This window comes from Balaenoptera physalus (genome assembly GCF_965194825.1).
Source record: "Balaenoptera physalus genome assembly, chromosome: 21".
Lineage (NCBI taxonomy): Eukaryota > Metazoa > Chordata > Mammalia > Artiodactyla > Balaenopteridae > Balaenoptera > Balaenoptera physalus.
Window position 1 is genome coordinate 11,773,134 of NC_138902.1, and position 26,670 is coordinate 11,799,803.

At 54.7% G+C, this 26,670-nt stretch overlaps 1 protein-coding gene across 4 annotated transcripts in view; it reads left to right on the forward strand.

Annotated features, from left to right (window-relative positions):
* Positions 1–4,332: 4,332 nt before the first annotated feature.
* ANK1 (ankyrin 1) overlaps positions 4,333–26,670 on the forward strand; it is a 205,423-nt gene continuing 183,085 nt past the window's right edge. The window contains exon 1 of one of the 4 annotated variants that reach the window (XM_082444308.1): positions 4,333–4,657. In XM_082444308.1, coding sequence (XP_082300434.1) covers positions 4,532–4,657 — 126 coding nt within the window. In that variant the 5' untranslated portion in view covers positions 4,333–4,531. The remainder of the gene's footprint in view (positions 4,658–26,670) is intronic. The other 3 variants (XM_082444307.1, XM_082444304.1, XM_082444305.1) reach the window with 3 other exon arrangements.

Here is a 26,670-nt window from a genome sequence, read left to right on the forward strand (position 1 = left end):
GACTCTTATCACTATAGTCTGTTGACATAGGAGTGTCTAGAAGGGTTATCTTCTGTACCGCATAGATGCCCGACACCGTCTGTCCTCTGACCAGGAGGGAGGAAGCCCTTCCAGCGGCCAAGGTGGCCGACGTCACCGTTTTCTCCGGTCTCTTCATCTGCTGGCGGAACTCAACGAGAGCCCGGCAGTCCCCTCTTCACCCCGCCCGTGTCCAGATCACCCTGTTGGAACAGATGCCTTCAGACAGCACAATCCCATTTTCTCCTTCTGAGTTTGCAATCTTCTCAATATAGAATAAGATCCAAGGGAACAACCGTACAAGTGACCCCTGGAAATGGACCAGACTTTCGTCTTGCCCCACTGAGATTTTGGAAATCCAGGGCCATCACTAGTGGTGATTTGGGGGAACCGAGGCAGCAGATCAATGACACCGACTGTTGATCAATGACAATGTTTCCCCTTTGCATCTCAGAGGGTTTTTGTTTTGCTTTTGATCTTCAAAAGGCTCCTATAAGGATATGGATACATAAGAGAAATCAGGGTTCTGGAGCTGAAAATGGCATTGGACACCAAATTGTCCAACTCGTTGCCTTTAAGAAATGGAAGTTCAGTGCAGCACAGTCTGGTTCCAGAAAATGCACTCTGGAACCAGACTGCTAGGGTTCAAAATCTGCCTCCACTGTTGACTAGCTGTGTGACCTTGTCCCCATCTGTAAAACGGCGGTAACGCCCGGTGCAGTGGAGGGGCTGAACGAAGGTCCGCTAGTTTTATTGTTGCAGGCAGACCTTGGAGATACTGTGGGTTCTGTTCCAGACCACCGCAGTAAAGCAAATATGTCAATAAAGTGAGTCATCCAAATTTTTTTGGTTTCCCAGTGCAAATAAAAGTTATGTGTACACTCTACTGTGGTCTACTAGGTGTGCAAAAGCATTACATCTTTTAAAATGTGCATACCTTAATTAAAAAACACTTTCTTGCTACAAAATGCTAACCATCATCTGACAACGCAGGGTTGCCACAAACCTTCACTTTGTAAAAAATGTATCTGGGAAGTGCAAGAAAGCGAAATGCAATAATACGAGGTAGCCTGTATTCCTTGAACCAGTACACAGTAGACTTGTTGATTCCTTCAACACCCGTTTATTGAACCGCTACTATGGGCCAGGCACCATGCAAGGTACTGACGATACAAGGGTGAGCAAAACCAGACACTGTTCCTTCCCTCGTGGAGCTTAACGTCTAGTGAGGAAGACGGGCATCAATCAAAACAGTCACACTCATGTACAATTGTACTAGGGCAGGTGCCATGAAGGAGGGAGGCACCGTGCGGTGCAAATGGGAAGGTAGAGTTGGTCAGGGGCTCCAGAAGGGCCCGTCCAGAAGTGCTTCCTTGAGGAAGTGAAGACCACCTTGATGTCTGATGAGTGAGCTGGACTTAGCCAGCATGGGGATGGCGGGGGTGTGTGTGTGTGTGTGGGTGGTCAGACAGAACAGTCTGAGCAGAGGGCAGCAAGGACAAAGGCCCTGTGGAAGGACAGCACTGACCCTTTCAAAGACTGCTGAGGCTGGAGCACTGGTACCAGGGCAGACCTGGGGTAAGACCCATAGGTGGGAGGAAGAGCCCGATCATTCAGGGCCTTGCAGGCCACATCAAAGATTTTCATCAGGACTTCCCTGGTGGTGCAGTGGTTGAGAATCTGCCTGCCAATGCAGGGGACATGGGCTTGAGCCCTGGTCTGGGAAGATTCCCACATGCCGCGGAGCAACTAAGCCCGTGCGCCACAACTACTGAGCCTGCGCTCTAGAGCCTGCGAGGCACAACTACTGAGCCCGTGTGCCACAACTACTGAAGCCCGTGCGCCTAGAGCCCATGCTCCGCAACAAGAGAAGCCACTGCCACGAGAAGCCCGCACACCGCAACGAAGAGTAGCCTCCGCTCGCCGCAACTAAAGAAAGCCCGCGCACAGCAACGAAGACACAGTGCAGCCAAAAAAAGAAAAGAAAAGAAATTTAAAAAGATTTTCATCTTCATGCTCAGAGCAAGAGAAGGATGGTGAGCTGAGACGTGACAACCATCAGATCTGTGTTTTGAAAAGATTAGTATACCAAAACTCCTCACTACCCCACCCAGGTCGGGACACACAGTTTTGAGGGCATTAGCCTGCTGTGGCCCTCTTTGCCTGGCAAAGCAATAAAGCTATTCTTTTCTATTTCACCCCCTTCCCCCCTGCCGAAAGAAAAGAAAAGATTAGTGTGACTGCAGTGTGGGGCATGGATTGTGGGTGAGCAGAGCGGATGCAGGCGCAATGGTAGGAGGCTGGGGGGCACAGGGGCATGGGCTCATGCCCCTGTGCCCCCCAGCGTCCTAGAGGTCTGGGCCAGAGATAAAATATGTGCCTTGTTGGCCGGGTGATTGCAGCCAGGGGTACAGGTGGGCTGCCCTGGGGAGAGGGTCTAGAGACCCCTTGTACAGTACAGTAACCATGAGTCACATGCAGTGCCTAAGTGACTAACACGTGCCTCCTCTGAATTTAGATGTGCTGAGCGTAAAATACACACTGAATTTTGAAGCCTTAGTCTAAAACAAGGTGAACTATCTCACTGATACTTTTGTATTGGTTGCATGTTTAAATGATAATATTTTAGATACATTGAATTGAATAAAATATATTATTAAAATTAATTTTACCAGTTTCTTTGAACTTTAAAAAAACGTGGCTCCTTGAAAATTTAAATTACATACGGGATTGGCGTTTGTGGCTCCCGTTGTGTTTCAGCTGGACAACGCTGAGCTATTGTGAGGAGAGGAGAGGGTCCTGGACCAGCCTTGGGAAAGGACGGTGTTCAAAGCAAGCTTTCAGCCGGTACTTTTAAACTATTGGCAAGCAGCTAGGTGGAGAGGGTTGCCCGGGATAGGGAGATGGAAGGGGAGTGGGGAGGGCTGGGGAGGGAAGGTTCCAGAAGGAACTGAAGAGGAGGTGGCCGACTCAGCCGCTCCCCAAGTTTGTGCTGTCGGGGGCCGGTGCCCAGCGTGGAGTCCTCTGAGCGTCATTCCCGGCCCACAGTGTAGCCGACGCCTCCTCCGCAGGCTCTAGTCCGGCTGGTTAGCCTGCATCAAGCCCTCAGCTTAGGAGGGCCCGAAGAAGCAGACTGCTTCCCAAGAACTTCTCACCCACTCCTGAATATTGTCTTCCACCAGTCCCTCTCTAGCCCCTGGGGACGAGCAGCTCCGTCCCCGCGGACGGGCCAGGAGTGCGTCGGGAGCGGCACGGGGCCGAGGGACAGGGGTTCGCGAGCCGGGGCCTCGGCCACGCGAGGGCGTGGGCGGATGAGCGCGAGGCCCCTTCCCCTCCCGCAGCCTGGCTCTGTGGCCGGTGACCCGCACGGCCAGGGGTGCAGCCCTTTCCCGCTGCACACGGGCGCAGGCGGCGTCGCCCAGCGCGGGCGCGAGAGGCCGGGAATGGGGGGTGGGCGGTGCCCGGCGCTGAGACCAGCTCCACTCCCGACAAAAGACGACCGAAGGAAAACTCTCTTCACCTCGGACGCGTTTTCTATCTGTACCGGGAAAATATGCAAATGAAAGGCCCCCATGGTCTGACGGGGCAAATCCAGCTCCAGGAGAGCGGCTGGGGGAACGGGCGCTTCCCGGGGATCCTGGCCACCGCGCCCCTCGGCGGGCGCCCGGGGCGGACGGCAGGGCGGGCTCGGGGGGCTGCGTCCCGGACCCCGCGGCCGCCGCCCCCGCCGCGGCCTCCTCGCCCCGCGATGCGGTCGCTTCCGCCGCCGCCTCCAGCGCGCCGGTCCACGGGGTGGCCTCGGCGCGGGGCCCGTCGCCCGCCGCAGCGTCCTCCCGGCCCCCGGCACAGCGAGGCCGCCCGCAGGAGGGCCCTCCGCGGCGCCCCGGCAGCTCTGGGGAGCGCGGCGGCTTTGTTGCCGCGACCCGACGGCGCGGGGGCCCATGCGTCTGGCGGCGGCGGCTGCGGCGGCGGCCCTGCAGTGGCGGAGCCCGGCCGGCCCGCGCGCCCGCAGCCGGGCGCTCGCAATGCGCCAGCGCTGGCGCCGAGCGCGGGCGCCGAGCCTCGTCGGGCTGGCCGGGCCCCCCGGCCGCCAGCTGCCCCCGCGCCGCCCTGCGTTAACTGCTGGAGTCCGCCTCCTCCCCGCCGTTCGCCGCTAGCCGCAGTACGAGCCGCCTCCCCGCAGCCGCCGCAGGAGAGGGAGGGGGACGGGGGGAGGGAGGGGGGAGGGGAGGGGGGAGGCGGCGGCGGGGCCGAGCCCAGAGCCCGTCCCGGGCGCCGGCGAGGAGCTCCGGCCGCGGCGGGAGGCGCCATCCGGGGGCAGCCTCGCCCTCCGCGCGTCTCGCGGCCGCGTCCCCCGCCGACCCGGCAGCCGCCTTCCCGCGGCGAGGAACGCCGCTCCCCACTCCGCCGGCGCGCAGACTCCTTTTTTCCTCCCCGGGAGGGTGTCGCCACCTGGATCGCCAAGTGTTAGGGGTCCGGGAGGCGGGGACCGAGCGGGGCACCGTGGCCGGCCATGGCTCAAGCGGCCAAACAGCTGAAGAAAATCAAAGACATTGAGGCGCAGGCCCTCCAGGAGCAGAAGGAGAAGGAGGAATCCAACAGGAAGCGGAGGAACCGCTCCCGTGACCGAAAGAAGAAGGTAAGGGGGGCGGCGGCGACAGCCCGGCGGCAGAGGCGCCCGGAGGAGGCTGCGGGGAGAAGCGGCTCGGCAGAGCCGGGAGCGGGGAGGGGCGCGGGGCCCCGGGGCCGGCCGAGTCGGAGCCGCCGGGTGGAGGGCGCGGGGCGGGAGGGGAGCGGGGAAGAGGCTTCGGTGCGGCCGGAGGAGGACAGGGCAGGAGTCTGGAAGGGCAGAGCGGGCGGCGCGGAGGCTGAGAGCGCGCGGAAGCCGGCCCGCGCGCTGCCCGCGCAGCCCCTTCAGCACCCTGGACAGACGCCGGCGGGCCCGCGCTGCGCCGCGCCCGGAGGAACTTTTCCGGCCTCGGGCGGCGGCGGGATGCTGGGCTGCTCCGCTCCGGCGCGCGGCCTCGCCGGGCTTTGCAGGGAAGCCGGTTTGGGGAAACGCGGCTCCGGGCTCCGAGGCTGCTCTGCCCTGCCCCTCGCCGGTGGTGACCCACTCTCGGAGCGCGGAGGGCCTCGTTCCCGGGGCTCTGCCCTGCCCCTCCCGACCCTCCTCGAGCCCAGGCAGCGCCTTTCCCAACCCTGTGTGCCCGGGGAAAGAACGGCTCGGCCCGGCGTCACTTGGCAACGTCTCCTGTTCTTGTCACTGGAGAGGAGCGGCGGATGGCCAGGAGGGGAAGTTCCTTTGGAAGTCGGGCGCGGGTGCTGTCCAGCCTGGCCCGAGGGCCTGCTCAGAGAACAGGTCTCCTCTCTGTGGAGGAGTCGGGGCACAAGACACCCCCCAGCAAAGGCCCAGACCCCTCAGGGCAACCGCTGCTGTGTTCAGCGCTTCCCTTCTGGGTCTGGGGCCTTCCTACCCCCAACTCAAAGCGCCTTTAGAAACAGCTTTGGTGAGAGACACCTTCCCTTGTGAAGGGAGGGCGTTAGCTGACTGGGCCAGGGCTCCAGCAGAGCTGTTTCAGAGCCCCCTGTGCAGGAGGCCGGGAGTCCATGGATGCGATTCTTTGGATTGGAGATTGGGCTGAACTAACTTCAGCTCCCGCAGCGCCATTTCAACCTGCGGACGTCAAGGCGGAGCACGGCCTGCAAGCCCTTCACTGGGGAATGGGGCCCCCGGGGTTCCAGGGCTGAGACTCAGGCCTTCCTCGTTGAGAAGGAAACATTTTTTCTTGAAACTGTCTCACTCTGGGAAAGAAGTTTGGAGCCTCTGGTTGACAGCAGAGAGGGGACAGGCTGCCTGTGGGTCAGGCTCCTCATACCACTTGGTCAGCAGGACCCACATCCAGCCTGTTCCTCGAGATGAGACCCAGGGGCAGAGATGTTCTCTAACCGTACCCAGAATAACCGGCGTGCTAGGCTTCGCCGTACCCCTTCCAAAGGCGGCCCTCCCCCCGACTCCCCCCCCACCCCGCCGGACTGCCGTCTCGTGTGTAAATAGTAGTTTCGCAAAGGCACCACCCCTTTAGCAGGACCTAGAAAGAAGCCTTCTCCAGGCCCACGGGGAATCGGAGTTTGGGTTGTTGCCACTGAGAGAGAGAGTCCCATCAGGTCCTTCTGTTGGGTCTGAAATACCAGAGCCCATCTTGTGAGTCAGGCAGGGGGAAGTCTGGTTACATCTGACAGAGCTCACCCACTTTCTTGGCATGAATGTAAACTTCTTCTGAGGAAAGCGTGCTCTCTATTTCCATCCCTGCCTAGTGCTTTAGGAGCGAAGCCCATCCTCTCCCAAACTGCTCACTCTATGTTTTTATCCCGCTTCTTGCTCCCCAGCTCCTTCCCTGATGCTCCTGAGACTATAAATAAATTTTTTTTTTTTGGGAGCCATAGTCAAAACAAAACTCTCCCTTTCTTCTCTTTTGTGAGTTCTTTCCATTCACTGTAACTCCCTTCAGTAGAACTCTGAATCCTGACTGCACGTAATACACACATAGAAAAGTGGCAACTCCAATATTCTTTTTGTTCCTTGATCTTAGTCTTTACATTCCTGGTGAACTTGATCTCCATGGTGAGTGCTGGATGATAATATATTCCCTTCCCCACCCCCTAGTTGTGTTATTTTGTTTTACTAGCTGGTCATAGCATACTGCGTCAGTAAGCATTTGAAAATCTGCCATGTACAGATTTTCCTTATTTTATGCAGTGTCCTGGGTGCTAGGATGGATCCAACAATAATAAGGACATCTTAATTCAAAGTGATAGTGATGATGTAAACTCTTAAATTCTTGGGGTGAGGGGCGATATGGTATGGGGTGAGGTGTGAGGGTGCTTGTGTTTTTTTTAATAAATTTATTTATTTTTATTTATTTATTTTTGGCTGTGTTGGGTCTTTGTTGCTGCACATGGGCTTTCTCTAGTTGCGGCGAACGGGGGCTACTCTTTGTTGCAGAGTGCGGACTTCTCATTGCGGTGGCTTCTCTTGTTGCAGAGCACAGGCTCTAGGCATGCGGGCTTCAGTAGTTGTGGCTCGCGGGCTCTAGAGCGCAGGCTCAGTAGTTGTGGCGCAGGGGCTTAGTTGCTCTGCGGCATGTGGGATCTTCCTGAACCAGGGCTCGAACCCATGTCCCCTGCATTGGCAGGCAGATTCTTAACCACTGCGCCACCAGGGAAGTCCGGGTGCTTGGTTTGTGTGTCGTAATGATGGTGAGCTCTTTTCGCCATCGGCCGGGTCTTGAGAGCCATCTTAGAGAGCAGAGTTAAAATTTATAGCAAAATACAAAATCACAAGAAAGTGGAAGGCCCTCAGGAGAAAGGTACGGGAGGTAGAGCAATGTGGAAAGCCTCTTTAGAGAGGGCAGAGGGCACTCGTGTAGGAGCTGGTTGAACAGATGGCCGAGGTGGGGCTGGGGGCCAGAGTGAAGGTTCATATAAGGTGAGGTCTAATGAAGACCCGTTTTCCACAAATGAAGTCATTTTCTTAAGGCAAAGTATATTAAGATCAAGCAGCTGAGGACTCTACCCTGGTCACCCCAGGCTTGGGGTTGCTGTGGAACCACGCGCATTTCAGCAGGAAGAAAGAACTTCACATGTGCAGATAGACATTTGATGCCAGTGATTGGTGATTTGGGTGAACGTGTAGCTGAGCAAGGGTATTCTGTATTTACTAAAAGGAAAGGTGTTTGTCCCACGGGCAACCTACCTATCACAGGGGACTAACTGAGCAGAACCGCATCCCTCCCCATTTGTAGAAATCATCGCGGTTGTAACTTCAACGGTGGTTGCAGCCTTTACAGTTGGTGGTATTGTGTGGGAAGGCGCTGGCTGACGGTGCTGTGCAGCGGGGCTGGAGGCTGATGTTGTGACGCACTGACTGACACAGATAGAAACCACCTCGACTCAGGCAATCGAGCTAAAGCTCTGGAGCTCGAGAAAGGCCTGCATCCTTCTGGGGCTTCATTCAGTTTTCTGCTTGTGCAGCACACGTCCTCATCAGATGCTTGCTGTTGGAGCTGCAGTTTTTTGGGAAAAAAAAAAAAAAGAGCCAGTATTTATGACGCTGACTGATAAGTCCCCTGCTTCTGAAGATGGGGTTGGAAGTAAATAAATTGCAAAGCATGTGTCAAGCAGGCATTTGCATTAAGAACGGCAGCTTTCTAGGGCTGAGGAGGCCTTGGGCATAAGGATGTGTGCGCTTTTTCTGTTTACTCAGAGCTTGAGGTTGGGAGAGGAGGGTGGGGAGGTTGGAGAAAAGGTGAGGCCAAGGATGGATGAGGAAGAAGAGGGACAGAGTTAAAGAAAGGAGGAGAGGAGGAGGGGTGAGGGAAGCAGACAGGGAGAGAAGGGGGCTGACATCTCAGCCCTGCTTTAAGTGGTGACACTCAGCCTGCAGTGCCAGTAAGTTCCCTGGGGTAGCGTTTACTGAGCTCTCTCCTTTTCTCTTGTTCTGTCCACCTCCTTCATCCTCTGATGTTGGTGAAGGAGTGGACCAGGCCCTGTACATAGCTGTCTACCCAATACCTAGCTCAGCACCTGACACACAGCGGGCATGCCATGAACGCGGGGGACAAGTGCTTGAATGAATGGGGTCGTATGTCTGTCTCTGTTCACTTAGAGGTTTCTTGGTCGTCGGCTTGTGTCCAGATGAACAATGCACCCTTTTTGGGGGGCATCTGAAGAAAGCCTGACACTTCTTTCTTTTCGAATCATTTGCAAACCAACAGAGATTTGTAGGCAGGCAGTGGAACCATCTAATTTTTTGGTGCAGTGAATTCTGCCACCGAGCCTGTAGTTAGTTCCTTGCAGGGTCTCTGCTGCACTAAATGACAAGTGCTTTCAGCCATTGGGAACAGCAGTGTTTGCACTGGACCCCAAGGAGCCGAGCAGAGGAGGGTGCAGGAAGAAAAAAAGCAAGCCCGGGCGCGGAAAGTGGCCATCCCCACTTAGCCGTGCAGGCAACATTGTCAGCCCTGCCAGTCTCTGCAGCATCCCCGGAGGGCCCTCGGCCTTCCTCACATAGCCGGACCAGGCCCTGCTCCTGGACTGCGGAGACGTCTTTGGTTGATCCAGTGACCAGAATCACAGGCATGAGCCGAGACTGTGGCCAGGGCTTACCCCCGGGAGGTGGGTTAGGATGGGGAGTGGGGCGGTGAATAAGAGTGGGATGAAGGGCAGGAGATTAGGCAGGAGGGTCATGGGGGCCCGCGTCTCCCATTCGTAGAGGGTCTCAAATGTAAACTTCTGCTGCTATCTCCAAATGAGGCTATATATTCAATCCAAGAAAGAACGTACAGGATCAAAAAGAATCATGTTCCTCACGCATCCTTAAACCTAGGTCCTGCTGCGGAACCACAGCCCTAGTATAACTGTTGCGGTATGAACTGATATCTGTATATAAAGTCTCTGTTTGGATGTTGAAGAGCATAAGGATGTCTCATTGCATGTTAATTATTAAACGTGTTAATTTATTTAGTTCTGAGCCTTTAAAATACACCACAACTTGGGTACCCGCCCTGTGGTACCTCTTCTTATTTCAGTACCTGGGGAGCCTCAAATAATGCAAGTGGCCCTCCTCCTCTCGGGCACTGGCTGAAGATGTGGGAACTCTCCCAACTCCCTGTCTACCCATCTTCCAATCCAGCGCCTCCCTCTGTGCTACAGTAGTGGTGGGGCTGTTCCCTGGGAGCTACGGTCCCCCGCAACCGTCCACTAGACCAAGAGAGCAGGATGTTGCGGGCAGAGGAGATGTTACACCCTCAGATGCAGCCAGCACTGTGTGCTTGGCGCCTCACAGTCATGGCTCCAAGGAGGTCGGGCGGCAGCTGAAATTTGGAGCCTGAGGCGAGGGCCCTCCCTGTGAAAGGGAGCGGGAGCCAGCCCTGGGACCCTTCTCTTGCTCACCAGTTCTGCTTTCTCCTCGCAGTATGGAAGAGCTTTTATTTTAACTTCAGTCTAAGGACGCTTCTGCCTTCTTTCTCTAAAAACGAGCAAGCTTTAGTGAGTGGGGACCACGTGCCAGGCAATTTTCCTGTGTGTTGGCTCATTCCCGGCCTTCGCCTCTATAAGTGGATCCATCAGTCATTTCTTCCACCTTCATTGTCAAAGCCCATCACACTCTTCTTCAAGAAACCTTTCCTGAATGCCCCCCATCACTCTTTCTCTGCACTCTGGGTTGCTCCAGCTTTTGTTCTGGCGTGTGTGCATGTGTGTGAGACACGTGTTCTTGTTTTATCCCTTCTACTAAATTGTAAGCTCCTTGAAGCCAAAGCCAGAGTCTTTGCACATAACCACTCAATAAATATTTATGGCTTGAAATGACTCAGAAGCTGCATTTAACTGGTTCAGATTTTTTTTTTAATTATTTATTTATTTTTGGCTGCGTTGGGTCTTCTCTGCTGTGTGCGGGCTTTCTCTAGTTGCGGCGAGCAGGGGCCACTCCCCGTCGCGGTGCGCGGGCCTCCCACTGCGGCGGCCTCTCCCATTGTGGAGCACGGGCTCCAGGTGCGTGGGCTTTAGCAGCTGCGGCACACGGACTCACCAGTTGTGGCTCACAGGCTCTAGAGTGCAGGCTCAGTAGTTGTGGCGCACGGGCCCAGCTGCTCCGCGGCATGCGGGATCCTCCTGGACCAGGGCTCGAACCCGTGTCTCCCGCATTGGCAGACGGATTCTCAACCACTGCGCCACCAGGGAAGCCCTGGTTCAGATTTTTTTTTCTTGGTCTTTCTATTTGATGTTGGTAGAGCTGGCGCTATAGAAGTGGAACCAAGTAAATCTGTTTTTTTCCCTGAATTATTCTGACTAAAGCAAAGGCTGCTGCCATCAGTGTTTGGTTTTTGGGAAAAGCAAATAAGCTTTGCTTGGCTCCATCTATCCATTCCCGGTTCTTGAAAAGCAGCTCAGACATCTACCTCGTGCAGAGCGCTGGGCTGGGAGTCAGACGCCTGGATTCCAGTTTCAGCTCTTGTACTTATTAGCTACCTGGGCATGAATAAGCTGCCGAATTTCTATGAGCCTCAGTTTCCTCATCTGTAAAATTGGGATGAGAATCAAAGGAGAGTGTGCTTTGTAAAATTTAAAACTCCCGTATATTTAAGAGGTTACAGTTATAACATAATAATGATTGTTAATTAAATTATTCTTTCTAATAAATCCAAAGCTCCGGCCCCGCCTTCCAGAGGTTGCATGGAGTCTTGACGTTTGCTTGGGAAGGCCAGCACATTATTATTTCAGTGCTGGTAAATGAGAAAAGGACACTTTAAATCATTTTCTTCATTTCATTTTCAGGAAAGAAATGAATTTCCTATTTTGACAAGATTTATTATCGCAGACTTAGTTATCTCCATGGGGGCAGTCTACAACTTTGAGATGGACTTTATTAAAGCCCTGCATGGCAATTATAGCTGTATATCAAAAGGAGAACATAAAAGTGGTTCCTGAACTTTCTGAGAATGCCATCCCTGTTAGGGCCCGGGCTGATAAATCTGGGGTGTGGAATATCACAGACAATGGAACACGTGTTGTTATGGGCAGACCAGACTCCTCCAGGGAGACTCTGTACATCTTAGGAGTGTAAGCATAGCACATCCTCCAAGAAAGGAGAACTTGCATTATGAACCCTCAAAGGTAAAATAGAGAAGATTGAATGGCCAGCCAATTTTGAACAAAAAAACCTTTCTTTTCTCCTTTGCTTCCTGTGTGACTGGACGCTTCCCCTCGAAGAAAAATGTTCTGTGTTTTTGCTAAGGTGATAGTACTTTTTCAGTGTGGGTTAATACATTTTTTATCCATTTCAGAGCACTGTCACCAATGATAGCTACAAACAACCTTTGCTTATCCAAGGAGGGCCTGTCTTTATTGAGAGACTACGTGTCCTATGGGCATTGTCTCGCTGGATCCTGCAACAGCCGGTGACCGCAGAGCTGGGGCCTGGCTCCAAAGCTTGTTCACAGGCCTCTGCACTAGGCTGCCTTCTTCCGTGTTTGTTACATCCTCAGGATGCTCAAGGCTATGTGGGCCCTGGGAGGGGAGTCAGAGCTGAGGGTATCTTTCCTGCCTTCTCGTGCAGGACTTGCAGTTAGTGGGAAAACTGCCAGAGCGGGAAGTAACCTGAGGCAGAGAATCGAGGCAGGTGGTCTGGGCTCAGGACAGAAGGGCTAGTGTCCAGATTGCAGGCGGAGCGTGGCGTCTGTCCCTGGGCTTCTCTGAGCGTCTCTGCAGCAGCCGGCGTGATGGTGAAGCCCCTCTTCAGGCCTTGGGTTAAGGCAAGAGGCCAGATGACAAGTGACTCCTAGGGCTCACCTGCTCCGCTTCTGTCTCGTCCGCCTCACCAAATGGTTATTTCCCCCTTTACTTTCTGTTTTGGAGATTTCTCTTCCTACCACAGAGCTGGCATCTTCTCCACATGATCGTTTAATAACCTGCTTCTACATGGAGTTACAGAGTGATAACGTGTCTGCCGTTTTCATCTATTTTTCCTTACTTTCTGGGACTTCTGCTTTTTTTGTGGATGCGTAGAGGGCCTCTGAGGTCCTGGGCCTGCATGAGAAACACTTACCAGGAGCCCGACTTGGATGGGTGGGAACGGAAACGAGCACGGCCCGGCTGTTGCCCAGACCTCTCACGTCACTCCCTTGGATTTCCGTGGTTTCTTTTCCTTCCCCTAAGAAGTCAAGCGGGCTAAGTGATGCCCACGAAGAGGAGTGCAGTCAGGGAGAAAACAGGCTTGGGAGCTTAAAAGGCACAGACTAGCGTTAAAGTAGAATTGGGAGTGTCAGGATGGAGTCAGAGGAAGCATCACAGGAGAGGAAAGGAGGTGTTTAATTACGGACTGGCCAGAGCCATGACTCTTAAACCCAATTCTGAGGTTGGAGGGATGGCCCCAGATACTCACGGTGAGACCCACAGGGAAAGAGGAAGGGGAGAAATGGTCCCAGAGGCCCCTCAACTTTGCTGATGTCAGAACCACCTTGGGGACAGGGCTTGTTACATGCAGACCTGCCCCACTGCCCACCTGCAGAATCAGATGCTGGGCACTATGGGGCCAGGTACCCACATGTCCAGCAAGGTCCCCTCGGGTGGAGCTCGCACAGAGCAGAGTGGAGCCTCTGTTCTAGCAGATGGACAGGAGCCAGTTGATGGGTGGTTGTAAAACTAAGGGACAATCAAGCCAGGAGATGAAGGAAAGAGGGGAGATGGTAGGGGATTTGTATTTACTTATTATTTATTCTGTATCCACTTTCCCAAAGGAAGTGGGCAAGGAAAGAGTTGACTTGAGCACCGTGGCCAGTCCTATGGGAGAGGTGATCCTGGCCAGGACCAGGGCCTGGGGCAGCATCCTGGGGGGAGAGGCTGGGTCTTCATGGACTGTTAGGGGTCAGCCTGGTGAATGGGGGCAGGACATTCAGCTGAGGCAATAGCATGGGTGGAACGTGAGGGAGTGGGGTCTGGAGGAGGAGGTGGTCCAGGACCTCTGGGCCCAATAGCAGGAGCCAAAAGAGCGGGCTGGGGAGGTCAGGGTGAGCCGGAGAGGAAGCTGAGATGGGGCTAGCCGGGGTCCAGAGCACAGAGGAAGCCCGAGGCACTCCAGGCAGGAGTCTGAAAGGCTACTGTGCCTTCAGTGCAGAAATGGGACCGTGCGGCTTCATGATAAGCAGGGCATCTAGAACGCGGAGGAATGGTCCAGTGGAGGGATAGGGTGTCTTGTGCTAGGGTGGCCAGTGGGGATGGAGCATGTGACAGACTGGAGGCATCTGGGCGGTGGAGGAAGTTGGTCTTTGTGAGTAACAAAGTGGGTGTAAGTAATCAGCAATGCTGCTGTGGGTTTCTTCCTGACATATGTTAACATATCTGCGCGCGCGTGCGTGTGCGCGTGTGCGTGTGTGTGTGTGTGTGTGTGTGTGTGTGAATTAAATGTCAGCAGGGCCTCATATCTGACTTGGTGTTGGGGTAGTTCGTTGGTGGTGCCTTTCGTTGAGCTGGGAACAGGTTAGGAGGAAAATGACAAGTCCTTTTTATGGAATATGCTGTTAGGTAGCTTCCTGGGGCTCTCATGTGATGGCGGGAGAGCTAATAGAAAGTGTCCTTCAAAGTGCGGGAAGCTGTGAGGCTCCATGGAAAGGAAAGACCGTCTGTCCAAGTCCAAGCTCACCAGCGAAGCCCTGGCCTGCAGGTCTTCTGAGAGGTTGCCTTAAATAGGGCGCGTGCACGTGACAAAGCCTGCGAGGCCTGGCGGGAGCTAAGGCATCTGACTGGTGGCTACTGACGATGGCAGGGAAAGCAGGGCCCTGGGGCCACACGTGGGCTGCAGGAAGGCAGGGCTCGCGATCTTAGTTCCCCAGCCGGGGGTGGAACCCGGGCCCTCGGCAGGGGGAGAGCCAAGTCCTGACCACTGGGCCACCAGGAACTTCCCTCGCCACTCTTAAACATGTGACTTTGGTGCCATCACCCAAATGGTGAAATGCTATGCATTCACTCAAAACGATGCTTAAAATTATAGGTTTTTAAGAATATGCTTCTAATAAAAATTCAGGACTATGCTTCAGCTGTAATGTCATTAAAAAATGTAATGTGATGTAATTAAAAGGAAAGATGGAGGATGCCTTGCTTGCCAAGGAGGGGAGCCAGGCCTTCTCCGCCTGCGTGTCTCCTGCAGACACAAGCTGGGATGGATGGATGACCTCACACCCCAGGAGAGAATTCCAAGGTGATGTGGACTAGAGCCCAGTAGGTAACGGAATGTTCTGACTCCAAGTGGAGCTGGAGTGCGGTCCTGAGAGTCTGAGCAGCTGGGTCTTGGCGTGGGAAGCCACCCATTGTAAACCAGCTTGAAAATGTGTGTGTGTTGGGTGGAATACTCCACTCCGCAGCCAGAGTGACCTTCCAAAAATGCAGATCAGATCCTCACACTCCTGCCTTTTGAGTCCCTCGGTGGCTTCCGAACTGCCCTTAGAATAAAGTCCTGGCGGGTTACTCCAGCGTCCGAGGCCCCCCGGGGAGCCCGTAGCTGCCGTTCCCGAATCGTCTTTCTCTCCTGCAGGCTGCACTCAGCTGTCCTCCGAACTTCTTCTAGGACGTAGGATACACGCGCGTTCTCTGCCTTCAGATCTTCTGTCGGCTGAATCTTTGGCCTCAAACACTAACGCCAGCTCCTCTGTCAGAATTCAGTTTAAACCTTGCCTCCCAGGTGCTAGATGAGGTTAGGCTACACTGCCCCGTAAGGCAACCAGGAGATTGCATGGACGTCCGTGTGTGCCAGGAGGGCGTCTTTGATCGAGATGTCGGAGCAGCGGAGAAGAGATGCCGGCAGTGGCTTTAGATGGAGTCAGATGGTCCAGGGCTCGTGCCCTGGATGTTTACTAACTGGGCGACTCTGGGCAAGGCGCTCAGTTTTCCTCTCTGAGTCTTGGTTTTGCCAGTTGTAGGGTGGAGGGAATAATACCTACTGGACAACCATGCAGGGTTGGTGGAAGGATGGTAAAGCACCTGGGATACAGTAAGCACTCAATACATGCCAGGTCCGGTTCCGATGACGCCTTAGTTCCCACTCATACCCATTCCTGCCCACCCCCCCGCCCCCAGTGGGAGCAATCAATGAAATCCAAGGTGTGACCCTTGGCAGGCTGTGAGTTCCTTTCCAGAGATGGCCATCAAGGATTCATTCCAAGGTTGGTAGTGCTCATCTAGCATCACTGCCAATTTCTTAAATGAATTAGGGAAACCTGGAGAAATGTGATCTCAAATGCCAGTGAAAGCGAAGAATCGGGGAAACAGCCCAAGTCAGAAAAATGTCAAAGTCTGAAATGTCGGTGGAGCTGTATTGAATCTCTGGAGATGTTACATTCTCCTGTGGCGTGGAGGCTTGGCAGATTCATTTTAATGCCCTTGGAAAGAGCTGCTTTGGTCTCTGCCACCTGGGAAGCGGGAAGTCTGGCGTGCTGATCCCAGCTTACGTGGTGCGGCCGCTGCTCGGGACCCAGTGCCTCTGTAGACGTGGAGCAGCGTCCTGGGAGCCACGATGCTGCAGCTGGGCCTCGCTTTCTGCTGCAGGTGGAGCAAACCGCAGTCCGATGGTTGGTCTTTCTTTTGACGCTGCCTTCTGGCTTCTCGCGTGTGTCACAGCACGTGGACCTCGTTCTTGAGCGGATATGCACCTGAAGGACATCTGGGCTACAAGCCGCATGGTTGACTCTTGGCACTTTAACCCACTTGTCAGTGTTGCCACCCACACGACAGGACTTAGAAGAGGCAGGTGGAAAGAACATCCTTCGTGATGCGGTACTGAGGTAGGCGCTACAGCGTCGTTAGATCCTTCCGGAAGAGCGTGTAGGCTCCCGCCCATGCACGCAGCTTCTTCCACTTGGCTTGCACCTCCACTGCTCCTGCCCGGGCCTCCCCGGTCGCTTTTCCAATCCAGCCTTCATCCTGCTGCAACCTCCATGGTGCCACTCCCCTTCGTGAGACCCTCCATTTCCCTCCCATCACCTTTAGGATAAAGTCAGACTCTTTCCCATGGCTTCCGAGGCCGTGGGCGCCCTGCCTACCCCTGGGGGCTTACCCCACCCCCCCACCAGGCCCCCCGGGTTTGTGGTGCCGCCCTGCCACCACCCCCCCGCCCCCCACCCCCCACGCCCAGCTTCGCCTCCTCCAAGAAGCTCTCCCGAGTCTGGGTCAGAGATGCCATAGAAGAAGGGAGGTCGGTGAGGCCGTGTCCAGGACCCCTTCCCACTCGGCCGTCTTTCACAGATAATGGCACTTTCAACCAAGTCCTAGGACAACACAGGAGTATGGGCCCGTTACCTTGCATTTCTCAGCTAATGACGCCCATGCGTGATGTGGGTTGTACGGACCTCCCCTTCCTCTCCTATCACCCCCAGATGTGCGAGCATTAGCTACGCGTGGTTGTGGATGAGAATCACCCCCAGATGTGCGAGCATTAGCTACGCGTGGTTGTGGATGAGAAGAGCAGGCCGGGGAGTCAGGAGAGGTGGCCATGCGTTCTGGTTCTTTCCACTCTCTTGCGTAGCTTTGGACACTTCTCCGAGCCTCGGTTTCCATGCCTCTAAAGCAAGGGGATTGGTTTAGTGAGCTTCTAAGATTCTTCTGGGGGTGCTGGTAATTCCGTGAATATGTGAATTTCCAAGGCCAGAGCAGAATGGTTCCCAGAGGCCAGCTAGCTTGCCCTGGCCTCTGGTGTGCTGGGCGGGACGTCTGGATGGAGGAGGCTGTCAGGTGTCGAGGTCCAGCTCTGATGGATACCAGACCCCAGGGCATAGGGATGTTGGCAAATGTGAAAGACCGCATAGCCCGGGGTGCTGGTTCAGCGTGTGGACACTCACCACCCCCCCCCGATGTGTCATCTCCACGAGGCTGGCGCTGTCACGGGCAGGCCAAGGAGAGGAGGGTGTGCGGCAAAGGGCCAGGGTCACACGGGCTGCCGGAAGGCGGCCGTGCTCAAGGTCAACAGATCTGTTCCCCTGGGTGCGTGGCCCTGGAGAGCCCGTGTGATCAGGCAGCCCCGTGACTCTTCAGACTTCCTGCTGCAGCCAATTCGGTGCCACCTCCTACATCTGTCACAAAGAGCAGCGTCTGGGAGGGCGGAGGGCGCCTGCACAGGTGAATGGAGGATGCAAGACGCAGGCACCTTCTATTTTCAGTGCACGGCGACTGGGTCTGTCACCTGCTTTCAAGGTCATGAGCAAAGCCAGCGTCCTCTGTGAGTTTGGAGGAGCCCAGGAAGCCCTGACTCTGATGGGGGAAGGGGCTCAAGCGGCCCTTGCTACTTGCGTTTTCCTGGAAAGCAGACTCAGCAAACCCCCAGCCCAAAGAACAGGGGATGCGCTGTGGGGTACGCCATGCGGTTTGTCAGACAGTCCTGGCTTTTCAGAGACACTGCTTTTAGAGATGAATCGCGTAATTTTGGAAAATCCCTGCTTCGTCACTCACTGAGATTCCAAGGAGCCAGTATTTTCAGGAGAGGACAGTCCCGCAATTTAGCCCCAACTGAAGCTCTTTTTTGATTTCAGTCTCTGCCCCTGTCGCCCTTTCCTTCTCCCGGGAATACAGTGCCCCAGGGGACTGAAAACCAGTCCAGTTTTCTCCAGGGGCTGCTCAGCTGGGGCTGGGAGGGGAAGGAGAAACGTCCCAGGAAGGGGGTCTCCACGTCCGGAACCTTCTCCAGTGGTTGCATCTCCTGGGAGATGAGCGCCCGGGTCTCAGGCCTCAAATAGCCCCGTGGACAGTGGCCATCGTCACACAGAGCTGGACGGGTGGCCAGCGCAGCCCGTGCGTTACTTTGCTCTGCTCTCAGCGGCCCTGCAGAGAGGCGGGTACCAGGTCCGTCTCACGGGGGAGGACGGTAAGACTGGGAAGACTAAGTGCGGTTCACACCATCGGGACGTGCCTGTCCTGTGGCTGCAACCTTGGGCTGTCTCTCTCTGAAGTCCTGGATTTTTGTAACAAGCAGGCAGTAGCAGATGCAGGGTGCTGTGGATTGAAATTCATGTCGTTTTCTGTTTTCTGCAACCATCAGCTGCCACCCGCAGGAACACAGCGAGACCTGGCCATTGGTGGCCAGTGTTCTCGCCATGAAGGACAGAAGGGACAGCAGGGGACCCCCTGAGGGGCACATGACTCATCTGAGCCCACTCAACCCGAGGGGCTGTCTGAATGGCCCATTTTACAGGACGTTGGAGGGCTCAGGAAGGTTACGTAACCGGCCCAAGGTCACACACCTGATCAGAGCCAGGGCTGGGTTTCACACCAGCTGCCTGATGTGAAAACCTTCACCTTTACTGCCTCTCGGGCTGTGATGAGGATTAGACAGAACGAAGTATATTCCTAAGGGCAGAAAGATGAGAGGCCAAAAATGGAGAACATTTTACAAGCACTTGACACAGAGCCTAGAGACAGATGCGAACTCCACAGGTCAGTTCCTTGACTCTGCAGGATGAAATACATCCCGCCTTGTGTGGGCCTGCAAACCACTGGGGAAGAGAAGGCATACATTCCCCCAGAGGAGCCCAGATAGACAGAGACTTGGAGACGGATACAGACAGATACAAGGCAGTACCTGACCCGTTTCTTGTAATGGGAGCATTAGGAACTAAAGAAGCTGGTCCTGACTCTGCCTCTCAGGAAGTGGCTGGGTGACCTTGGGAACATCCCGTCACCTCTCTGGGCCTCTGTTTTCTCACCTGCAGCATAGCGGGCCTGGAGTAGGCTAGCTGACATAGCATCTCACACCCCCGCTTCTTCATGGGGAAACTGCAGTCCAGAGAAAGGAAATGACTTGTCCAGATCACATAGCTATTCTTTGTGGCCAAGCAAATACTAGAGCCAGGCCTCCAGGCTCGGCTCTTGTGTGCTCTGGTGAGAAGCCTCAGCCCTTACAAGCTGTGATTCGTTGAGAACAACATGGTAGGAGGAACTCAGAGAAGGGATGAGGGACTCTGGTCCTTTGGTTCTGCGTGGAAACAGCCCCACCAAGGTCAGGCAGCCAGTGGAAGAGCCTGCAGAGATGGGATGTTTCCCTCCGCACTGCGGGTGGAGGGGCTGGGGGCATCATTCAGGGCCCGCCGGGCGCCCCCGGCAGGGAGGAGGCTGCCAGGGGCCAGAGAGCTGGGTTTGGGCGCAGAAGCCTCAGCCCTCTCTGGGCCTGGTGGAAGGAAACGTGCCCTGGATAGGTTGTTCCAACAGGCCTTCATCCCACTGCCCTCATTAGTGCGCTTCGGTGCCACGTGCAGCTCGGGGCGCATTCAGGGCCTGGTACGCTGCCAGCCACGGCCTGCTGTGGACACTGAGTTTGTTCCGTGCATCTGTGGCCTCAGGGGCACCCTCATCAAGTACAACTCCTCATTCTACACACGGGAACTGAGGCCTGGGTTGGGGTGGGTTCACCTCTCCCAGGAGCACGGCTGCGCGGGGCCTGAACCTGGGCCTTCTGAGTACTGTTTGGAGGGAAGGTCTGGTTGCCCCTTGAGTTACCAAACGTGTCTATCTATCTATATCTATCTATCTATCTATCTATCTATCTATCTATCTATCTATCTATCTATCTTAGTTACCTACTATTTTATTGTGCTCTTTCTTGGGGAAAGAGAAAATAAGAAAAGCTCCCTTGCAGGCACACTGTGTTCTTCATACTTGGTCTGAGCCCATCTTTCCAGCTTTAGCTTCTCCCCTGCCTTCCCACTCTTAATCTCTAAATACGTGCAGGGCCGTTGCCTACATGCTGCCATACCCCCCCCCCCGCCAGGCCTTATTCATACACATGATGCTGCACACAAAATTCGAAACCCTCCTCCCCTTGGCCTCCCAATGAACTCCTATTCATCTTTCAAATCCAGAAAAACTACCATCTCTTCCGGGAAGCCTTCCCTGACTACTAAGCAGAAATAATTGCCTCCTCTTTTATGTTCCATCAGCCCTGCTAATCTCACTATCACAGCAGTCATTGTTTTGTTTGTTTCAACCAGAGGAGGGCGAACTTTTAAAAGGCCGGATAGTAAATATTTTCTTAGTCTCTGTTGGAAGTATTCAACTCTGCCATTCTGGCACAAAAGCAGCCATAGACAGTATGCAAATGAATGAGCATGGCTGGGTGCCAATAAAACTTTATTTATGGACACTGAAATTTGGATTTCAGCTCATTTTCACGTGTTACGAAATGTTATTCTTTCTTTTCCTCCTACCATTTAAAAATGTGAAAGCCATTCTTAGCTTGTGGGCTGTACAAGAACTGCCAAAAAGCTGGATCTGGCCCTTAGGTAACAGCTTGCCAAGCCGCAGATTAAATGCTGTTTCCTTGTTACACCTTGCACAGAGGCTGTGCCGTGGTCATCTCTGCGTCCCCAGAACCTGCTGGCTGAATGAATGAATCTAGTGATTTACTTTCAACACACGTGCAGATAGAGAATGATAATGATTAACTTCTTAAAGGATCCTTTGAGGGATGGAGGTGTGAGGGGCATTATTGCCCCTATTTCACAGACAGGAAAACTGAGGCTGGAGGACTGGTCCACGGAAGAGCCTCAGGGCCTCACCTCCAGCAGGGGTGCTGCTGCTCTGGATGCTGAGTCCCCTCAGTCGCTGGGGGAACTTGGAGGAGCCGTGCCAGCAGGATGGCTGGGCTGTGGGGTGTGGGAGCAGCCGTCCAGGAGCGTGTCTTTCGATTGTGAAAATAGAAACAATCTGGTGCCTTCCTGGGGGGAAGGCCTGTGTCACAGCGCCTAGGTTTCCTTCCCGCGCCTCTGATAAGAGACAGCAGTGTCTGTTCTGCTGAGGGGGAATTGTCACACCTAGCTAAAATTAGATGTTTTGTTGGAATTATGCTGATTTGACTTAATTGCTGGGGGATGTCAACGTTCCTCAGAAATCCAGGCGCTCCGCCGGTCTGGGTGAATAATAGTAATCCCTTCTGTTTGTGTAGCGCTTGCCGCCCCGGCCCTTCCACCTTCATTATCTGATCTGATCGCTCATAGCAAACTCGGCCCAGAGGACCCCATCCCCAGGGGACCGGGGGCGTTAGTTACCAGGTCACACGGGTCTGAGTCCTAGGTGGCTTCTGTCTCACTAGTGCTGGAGTTTGAAAACTTTGTGCCTCGTTTTTTGAGCTGTGAGCAAGGCTGGGAACCCCTTAAAAATGCAGGGGGTCCTGCCCTTTGATAAGTCCTGTGCTTGCTTTCATGCTCTGCTATGGTTATTCTGAATTATTCCTCATTTTTTAACACTGCATTTTCATTTTGCACTGGGCCACACAAAGTATGCAGCCAGCCCTGGCCATGAGATTGTCTTCGTGGGCCACGGCACTTGTATATTTCTTTTTTTTTTTTTTAAATTAATTAATTAATTTTTTTGGCTGCCTTGGGTCTTTGTTGCTGTGCGCGGGCTTTCTCTAGTTGCGGCGAGTGGGGGCTACTGTTCGTTGCTGTTCGCGGGCTTCTTATTGGGTGGCTTCTCTTGTTGCAGAGCACGGGCTTTAGGCGCATGGGCTTCAGTAGTTGTGGCACTCGGGCTCAGTAGTTGTGGCTCACGAGCTCTAGAGCGCAGGCTCCGTAGTTGTGGCGCATGGGCTTAGTTGCTCCGCAGCATGTGGGATCTTCCCGGACCAGGGCTCGAACCCATGTTCCCTGCCCTGGCAGGTGGATTCTTAACCACTGCGCCACCAGGGAAGTCCAGCACTTGTATATTTCTATCTGGTTAACCTTGGGTGTGATCTGACCTTGGCCGTGGCAGCTGGGATGTTCAGAGGAGCATCTTTTTATAAACAAGTTCCCCGACCCTGGCTCAAGGTGAGATTCCTGCGTGGCTTCTGGCGAGAAGGCCAGCCGGTCAGCCCCCAGCTCCTCCCCCTTCCACATTCTTTGCCCTGGACCACGGGGCAGGTGTGTGTCCCCGTGTGTGCAGGGGACGATTCTCCCATTCTCCCGTCAGAGGTGAAGTTGAAGATGCAAAGAAGTGCCCTCCGCTGCCTATGACTGTGGCACCCGGCTGGGTGCACGATGAATCTTTGGGTGCTGTCTTCCCAGCGGGCTCCACTCTTCAGAGCCATCCCTGCTCTCCGGGTCTGGTGCAGATGAAGCTCTCTATTAGTTTTTGTCACTGTTGCAGATGGCATTTGGGATGATTTCATAGGTCTCAGAATGAGCTTGAGGGGAGTGGGTGTCCGGGGGTGTCCGGGACTGCTGCTGGACCTGCCACCTTCTAGAATATCGGTGCCTGTGCTTCTAGTGGGCTATGTTCTGCCAGGAGTGAGCACGGCCGCAGGTCGCTGACCCCGGCTGGGTACCAGGTGTGACAGCCAAGCCCCAGCCTCTCTCTCACACGCTGGCCTGTGATCCGCTCCCCAGGCGCACCTGCCTCGCCCCGCCCTGCCCTGCCCAGGGCCTTGGCACTTGACATTGTCTGTGTCACTGTCCTCCCGGAGCTCCCTGGCTCCTTTTTGTCTGTCTCAGCGCAAATGTCACTTCCTTAGAAAAGACTACTCTGAAGTCCCAACTCAACCCCCCACCGACCGTCCATCCCCCATCACATCATTCTGTTTAATTTTCTTCATTATCTGGAATCATCCTGTCTCTGGTTTTTTATCTGCCTCCCCCTCCCTGCATTAAAAAATACATTCTCTGAGACCAGGGACCTTGTCTGTCTCATTCACTACTCTATTTCCAGAGTCTAGAAGAGTGTGTGGCACACAGTAGGCGCTTAATAAGTATTTATTGAACGAAGTGATGCATCCTCCCTACCCTCCTGTAAATTAGGTACCATCAGCCTCCTCTTATAGATGGGGAGACTGAGACCCTGGAGCAATTCAGAAACCTGCCCAAGGTCCCACAGCTTAGAGAGGAGGGATATTGCGGGCTCCACAGCCCAGGTGTGCCACCAGAGGCACAGGTGTGCCGCCTCTCCAAAGACCCGGCCCCCGACCCAACCTGGAGTTCACATCAGGAGCGTCTGTGTACTTCTGCAGCTGGGGTCTCGCTTTTCTTTTCTTCTTTTTTTTTAAAAATTAATTAATTAATTAATTAATTATTTTTGGCTGTGTTGGGTCTTCGTTTGCTGTGTGCAGGCTTTCTCTAGTTGTGGCAAGCGGGGGCTACTCTTTGTTGTGATGCGTGGGCTTCTCATTGCGGTGGCTTCTCTTGTTGCGGAGTGCGTGGGCTTCAGTAGTTGTGGCACGTGGGTTTCAGTAGTTGTGGCTCACGGGCTCTAGAGCGCGCGCTCAGTAATTGTGGCTCACGGGCTTAGTTGCTCCGTGGCATTTGGGATCTTCCCGGACCAGGGCTCAAACCCGTGTCCCCTGCACTGGCAGGCGGATTCTTAACCGCTGTGCCACCAGGGAAGTCCAGGGGTCTCGCTTTTCTGACCTGTGCTGTGCCTGGTGATTCCTTTCCTGGGGTCCTTCTATGACAGTGTGGAAGTTCCATAAAATATTTTTGTTTTTCTAAAATATTGGACACAGAAATGATTTTGATTTGCAAATTTTGAAATGGGTCTTTCCACTAAATCACATTTAGTTTTACATTTTACACTAGTTCTATATTGATCAAGTGGCCTTTTCTGAACATAAAAAATTCCACAAAACCTGCCTGAACCCTGATGGATCACCCCGTGAACAAGTGATGGCGTACGCAAAACTGCTCGGAAGAGTTAGAAGTGGTACAGAAATGTGAGGGCTACCCAACAAATCTTGGTTTCTTAATAAAATCAATCAATCCAGTGAGGACCAGGTAAAGGGATTTTGGAGATTTCTTTTTACATTCTTCAGCGTTCAGGTTGGGAGTCGAACCTTTCAGTGGTCGGTGTAAAAGGAAAGCACACAGGTTCTGGGGTTGGACAGATCTCCCCTCAATCTGAGCTACACCACATGCTTTTTTAGCTCATCTGAGCCTCAGTTTTCTTACTTGTAAAATAGGTCATCTGTCCCTCCTCAACCCCTCTGCGTGGCTTGGAGGTTAAAGGAAATGTTAAACGCACCCCTCCGCCGACTCAGGTGCAAGCTCAAGGTCAGCCCTTTTCCAGGTGGGGTCGGGGGATGGGTGCCGTGGGAGCGCAGGCGTGAGGACAGGGCGGCCAGTGGGCGTGCGCTGCCCACAGCCTGCGGGAAGGAGATCGGCTTCTGTGTTTGGGCAGCAAGGCGAGCGCAGGTAGATGGCGAAGGGGCTCCTGTCCTGGTGGAAAGGTGCCACCCCAGGCCGCGCCAGGCATGCGCTGGGCCCGAGGGGCGCCTCAGAGGCAACCCGCTGATGAAAGCGGAGGAGGTGTCCTTGGGCCCTCCTCTCCCGCCCGGCTGCCCCCCAGCCCCTGGCACTTGCTGCATTAGATCACCTGAAAACACAGCAAAAAGAACAGAGGAGCTGCAATCCCTGTGGGAGAGAGGGGTGCCACGGCGCTCTGGTGACGGGCGGGAATCCGTTCCGCACTGGAGAGCCTACGCTTTCCTGTAAGTGGCCGCGCGCCCCATGCGCTTAGGAGGAGAGACCCGTGGGCTGACAGTCGTTCTGGCAGCAGTTACCGGGGACCTGGCACAGCAGACGGAGTGAGCAGGACGGTGCAAGGGTCCACCTACTATGTGTGCACGTGTCTGACCGTGGCACTGACTTGGCCCTGACGCTGGGTGGCCCGTTGGAGAGAGCCGGGATTTGGGGGTCGGGTGATCTGGGGTCAAGAATAGGCTCCACCCACCTGGGCCACGTGGCGCTTTTCTCTTCTCACCTTCTTAGTTGTCCAGTGTCAGCCCTGAGGCCGAGCATCCGACACAGACCCATTCTCTGCATCGTCCCCTCCCTGCTCTCCACCCAGATTCCTAAGCCACGGCTGCTGCCGCCAGCCTCTGCGTGCGGGGAGCCTGGTGCCGTGTGCCAGCGGGCCGCAGACACCCAGCTTCTGGCCTCCAGGGCCTGGAGGAACAGGCAGGAGGGCTTGGCGTTGAGGAGAGGGGAGAGAGGGGGCAGGAAGAGGGGAACCTGGTCATCCCCGCCCCTTCCAGCCCGGTTCTGTGCCCACCCACCTGCCACCCCAGGCTCCATAAGTGCCGGTGGTTCTGCCACAGATCCTCTGCCTCTGTCCCCAGGGACGTGGGCCCTCTGCCGCCTCCGCCACTGCAGGGGATGGAGGGGAGGATGGGCTCTGAGACTTGGGGTCAGGGCAGTGGGTAGCCGTGTGGGAAGGGGGACACCAGCAAATCCCTTAAAGATCATTCCAGGGAGAGACCTGGGCAAACCTCCCTTCTTTCCAAGGCTTTGTGAAGCCTTTCTGCAGGTGCTTCACTTTCAAAAACAAAATCTTCAATTCCTTTTATGATCCAGGCTGAGGATGAAGCGAGGGCCGCCCACCCTGTTTGGCACTTGCCCCAGCTGTGCTGATCAGACACCCACGGCTGGACGTGTCCCCATGGCTCTCAGGGTCTGACTCTGGGTCTTTGCTCTCACTGTCACCTTCGCCTGGAATGCTCTTCCAGAAGGATGGCGCAGTTAGGAGGAAAACCTGGGAGTTCGGGCTTTAGAGCTAGATTAGAATCCTGGCTTCAGATCACCACCAGGGGGGCGTCTGGCGTGTTTTTGAACTTCTTTGGACCTGAGTTTCTTTTTCTCTGAAATGGGGGAATAGTGGCATTGGAGGGGTCCCTGGGATGGTACGCACAGAGAGCCTGGCCCGGTGCCCGGCAGATGGAGCCGGACGGTGGCAGGCAGGGAGGCGGGGGACGGACGGAAGGGCAAGCTGGGCTCAGTGCGGCCAGGAGCTCCTGGCGGCTGTGTTCCGGCTTCTTCCCTCTGCACAACCTCTGAGATGTTGAACTTGAAGTCATCTTGCTGCATCCCTTTGGAGGAAGTGATTTGTATGACTAAGAGTATGAATCAGCTTGGGCGATGCTAGACTCATCTGTTTCTGAAATATTAAAAACTCTCTGAAGTGAGTTAGAACAGAGCGATGACAGTGGCTTATAAATAATAAACCACCTGGGGCTGCTGAGGCCCTGTCCTCCAGAGTGTGGGTGCCTCTCCTGGGCCTGGCCCTCCCCCACCCCAAGGGGCTCTCCTCCCAAGCCGGGGCCCTCGGGAGGGGCTTTTCACGATGCATGGCTCCATGGCAAGCGCAGCCCCTGCCCTC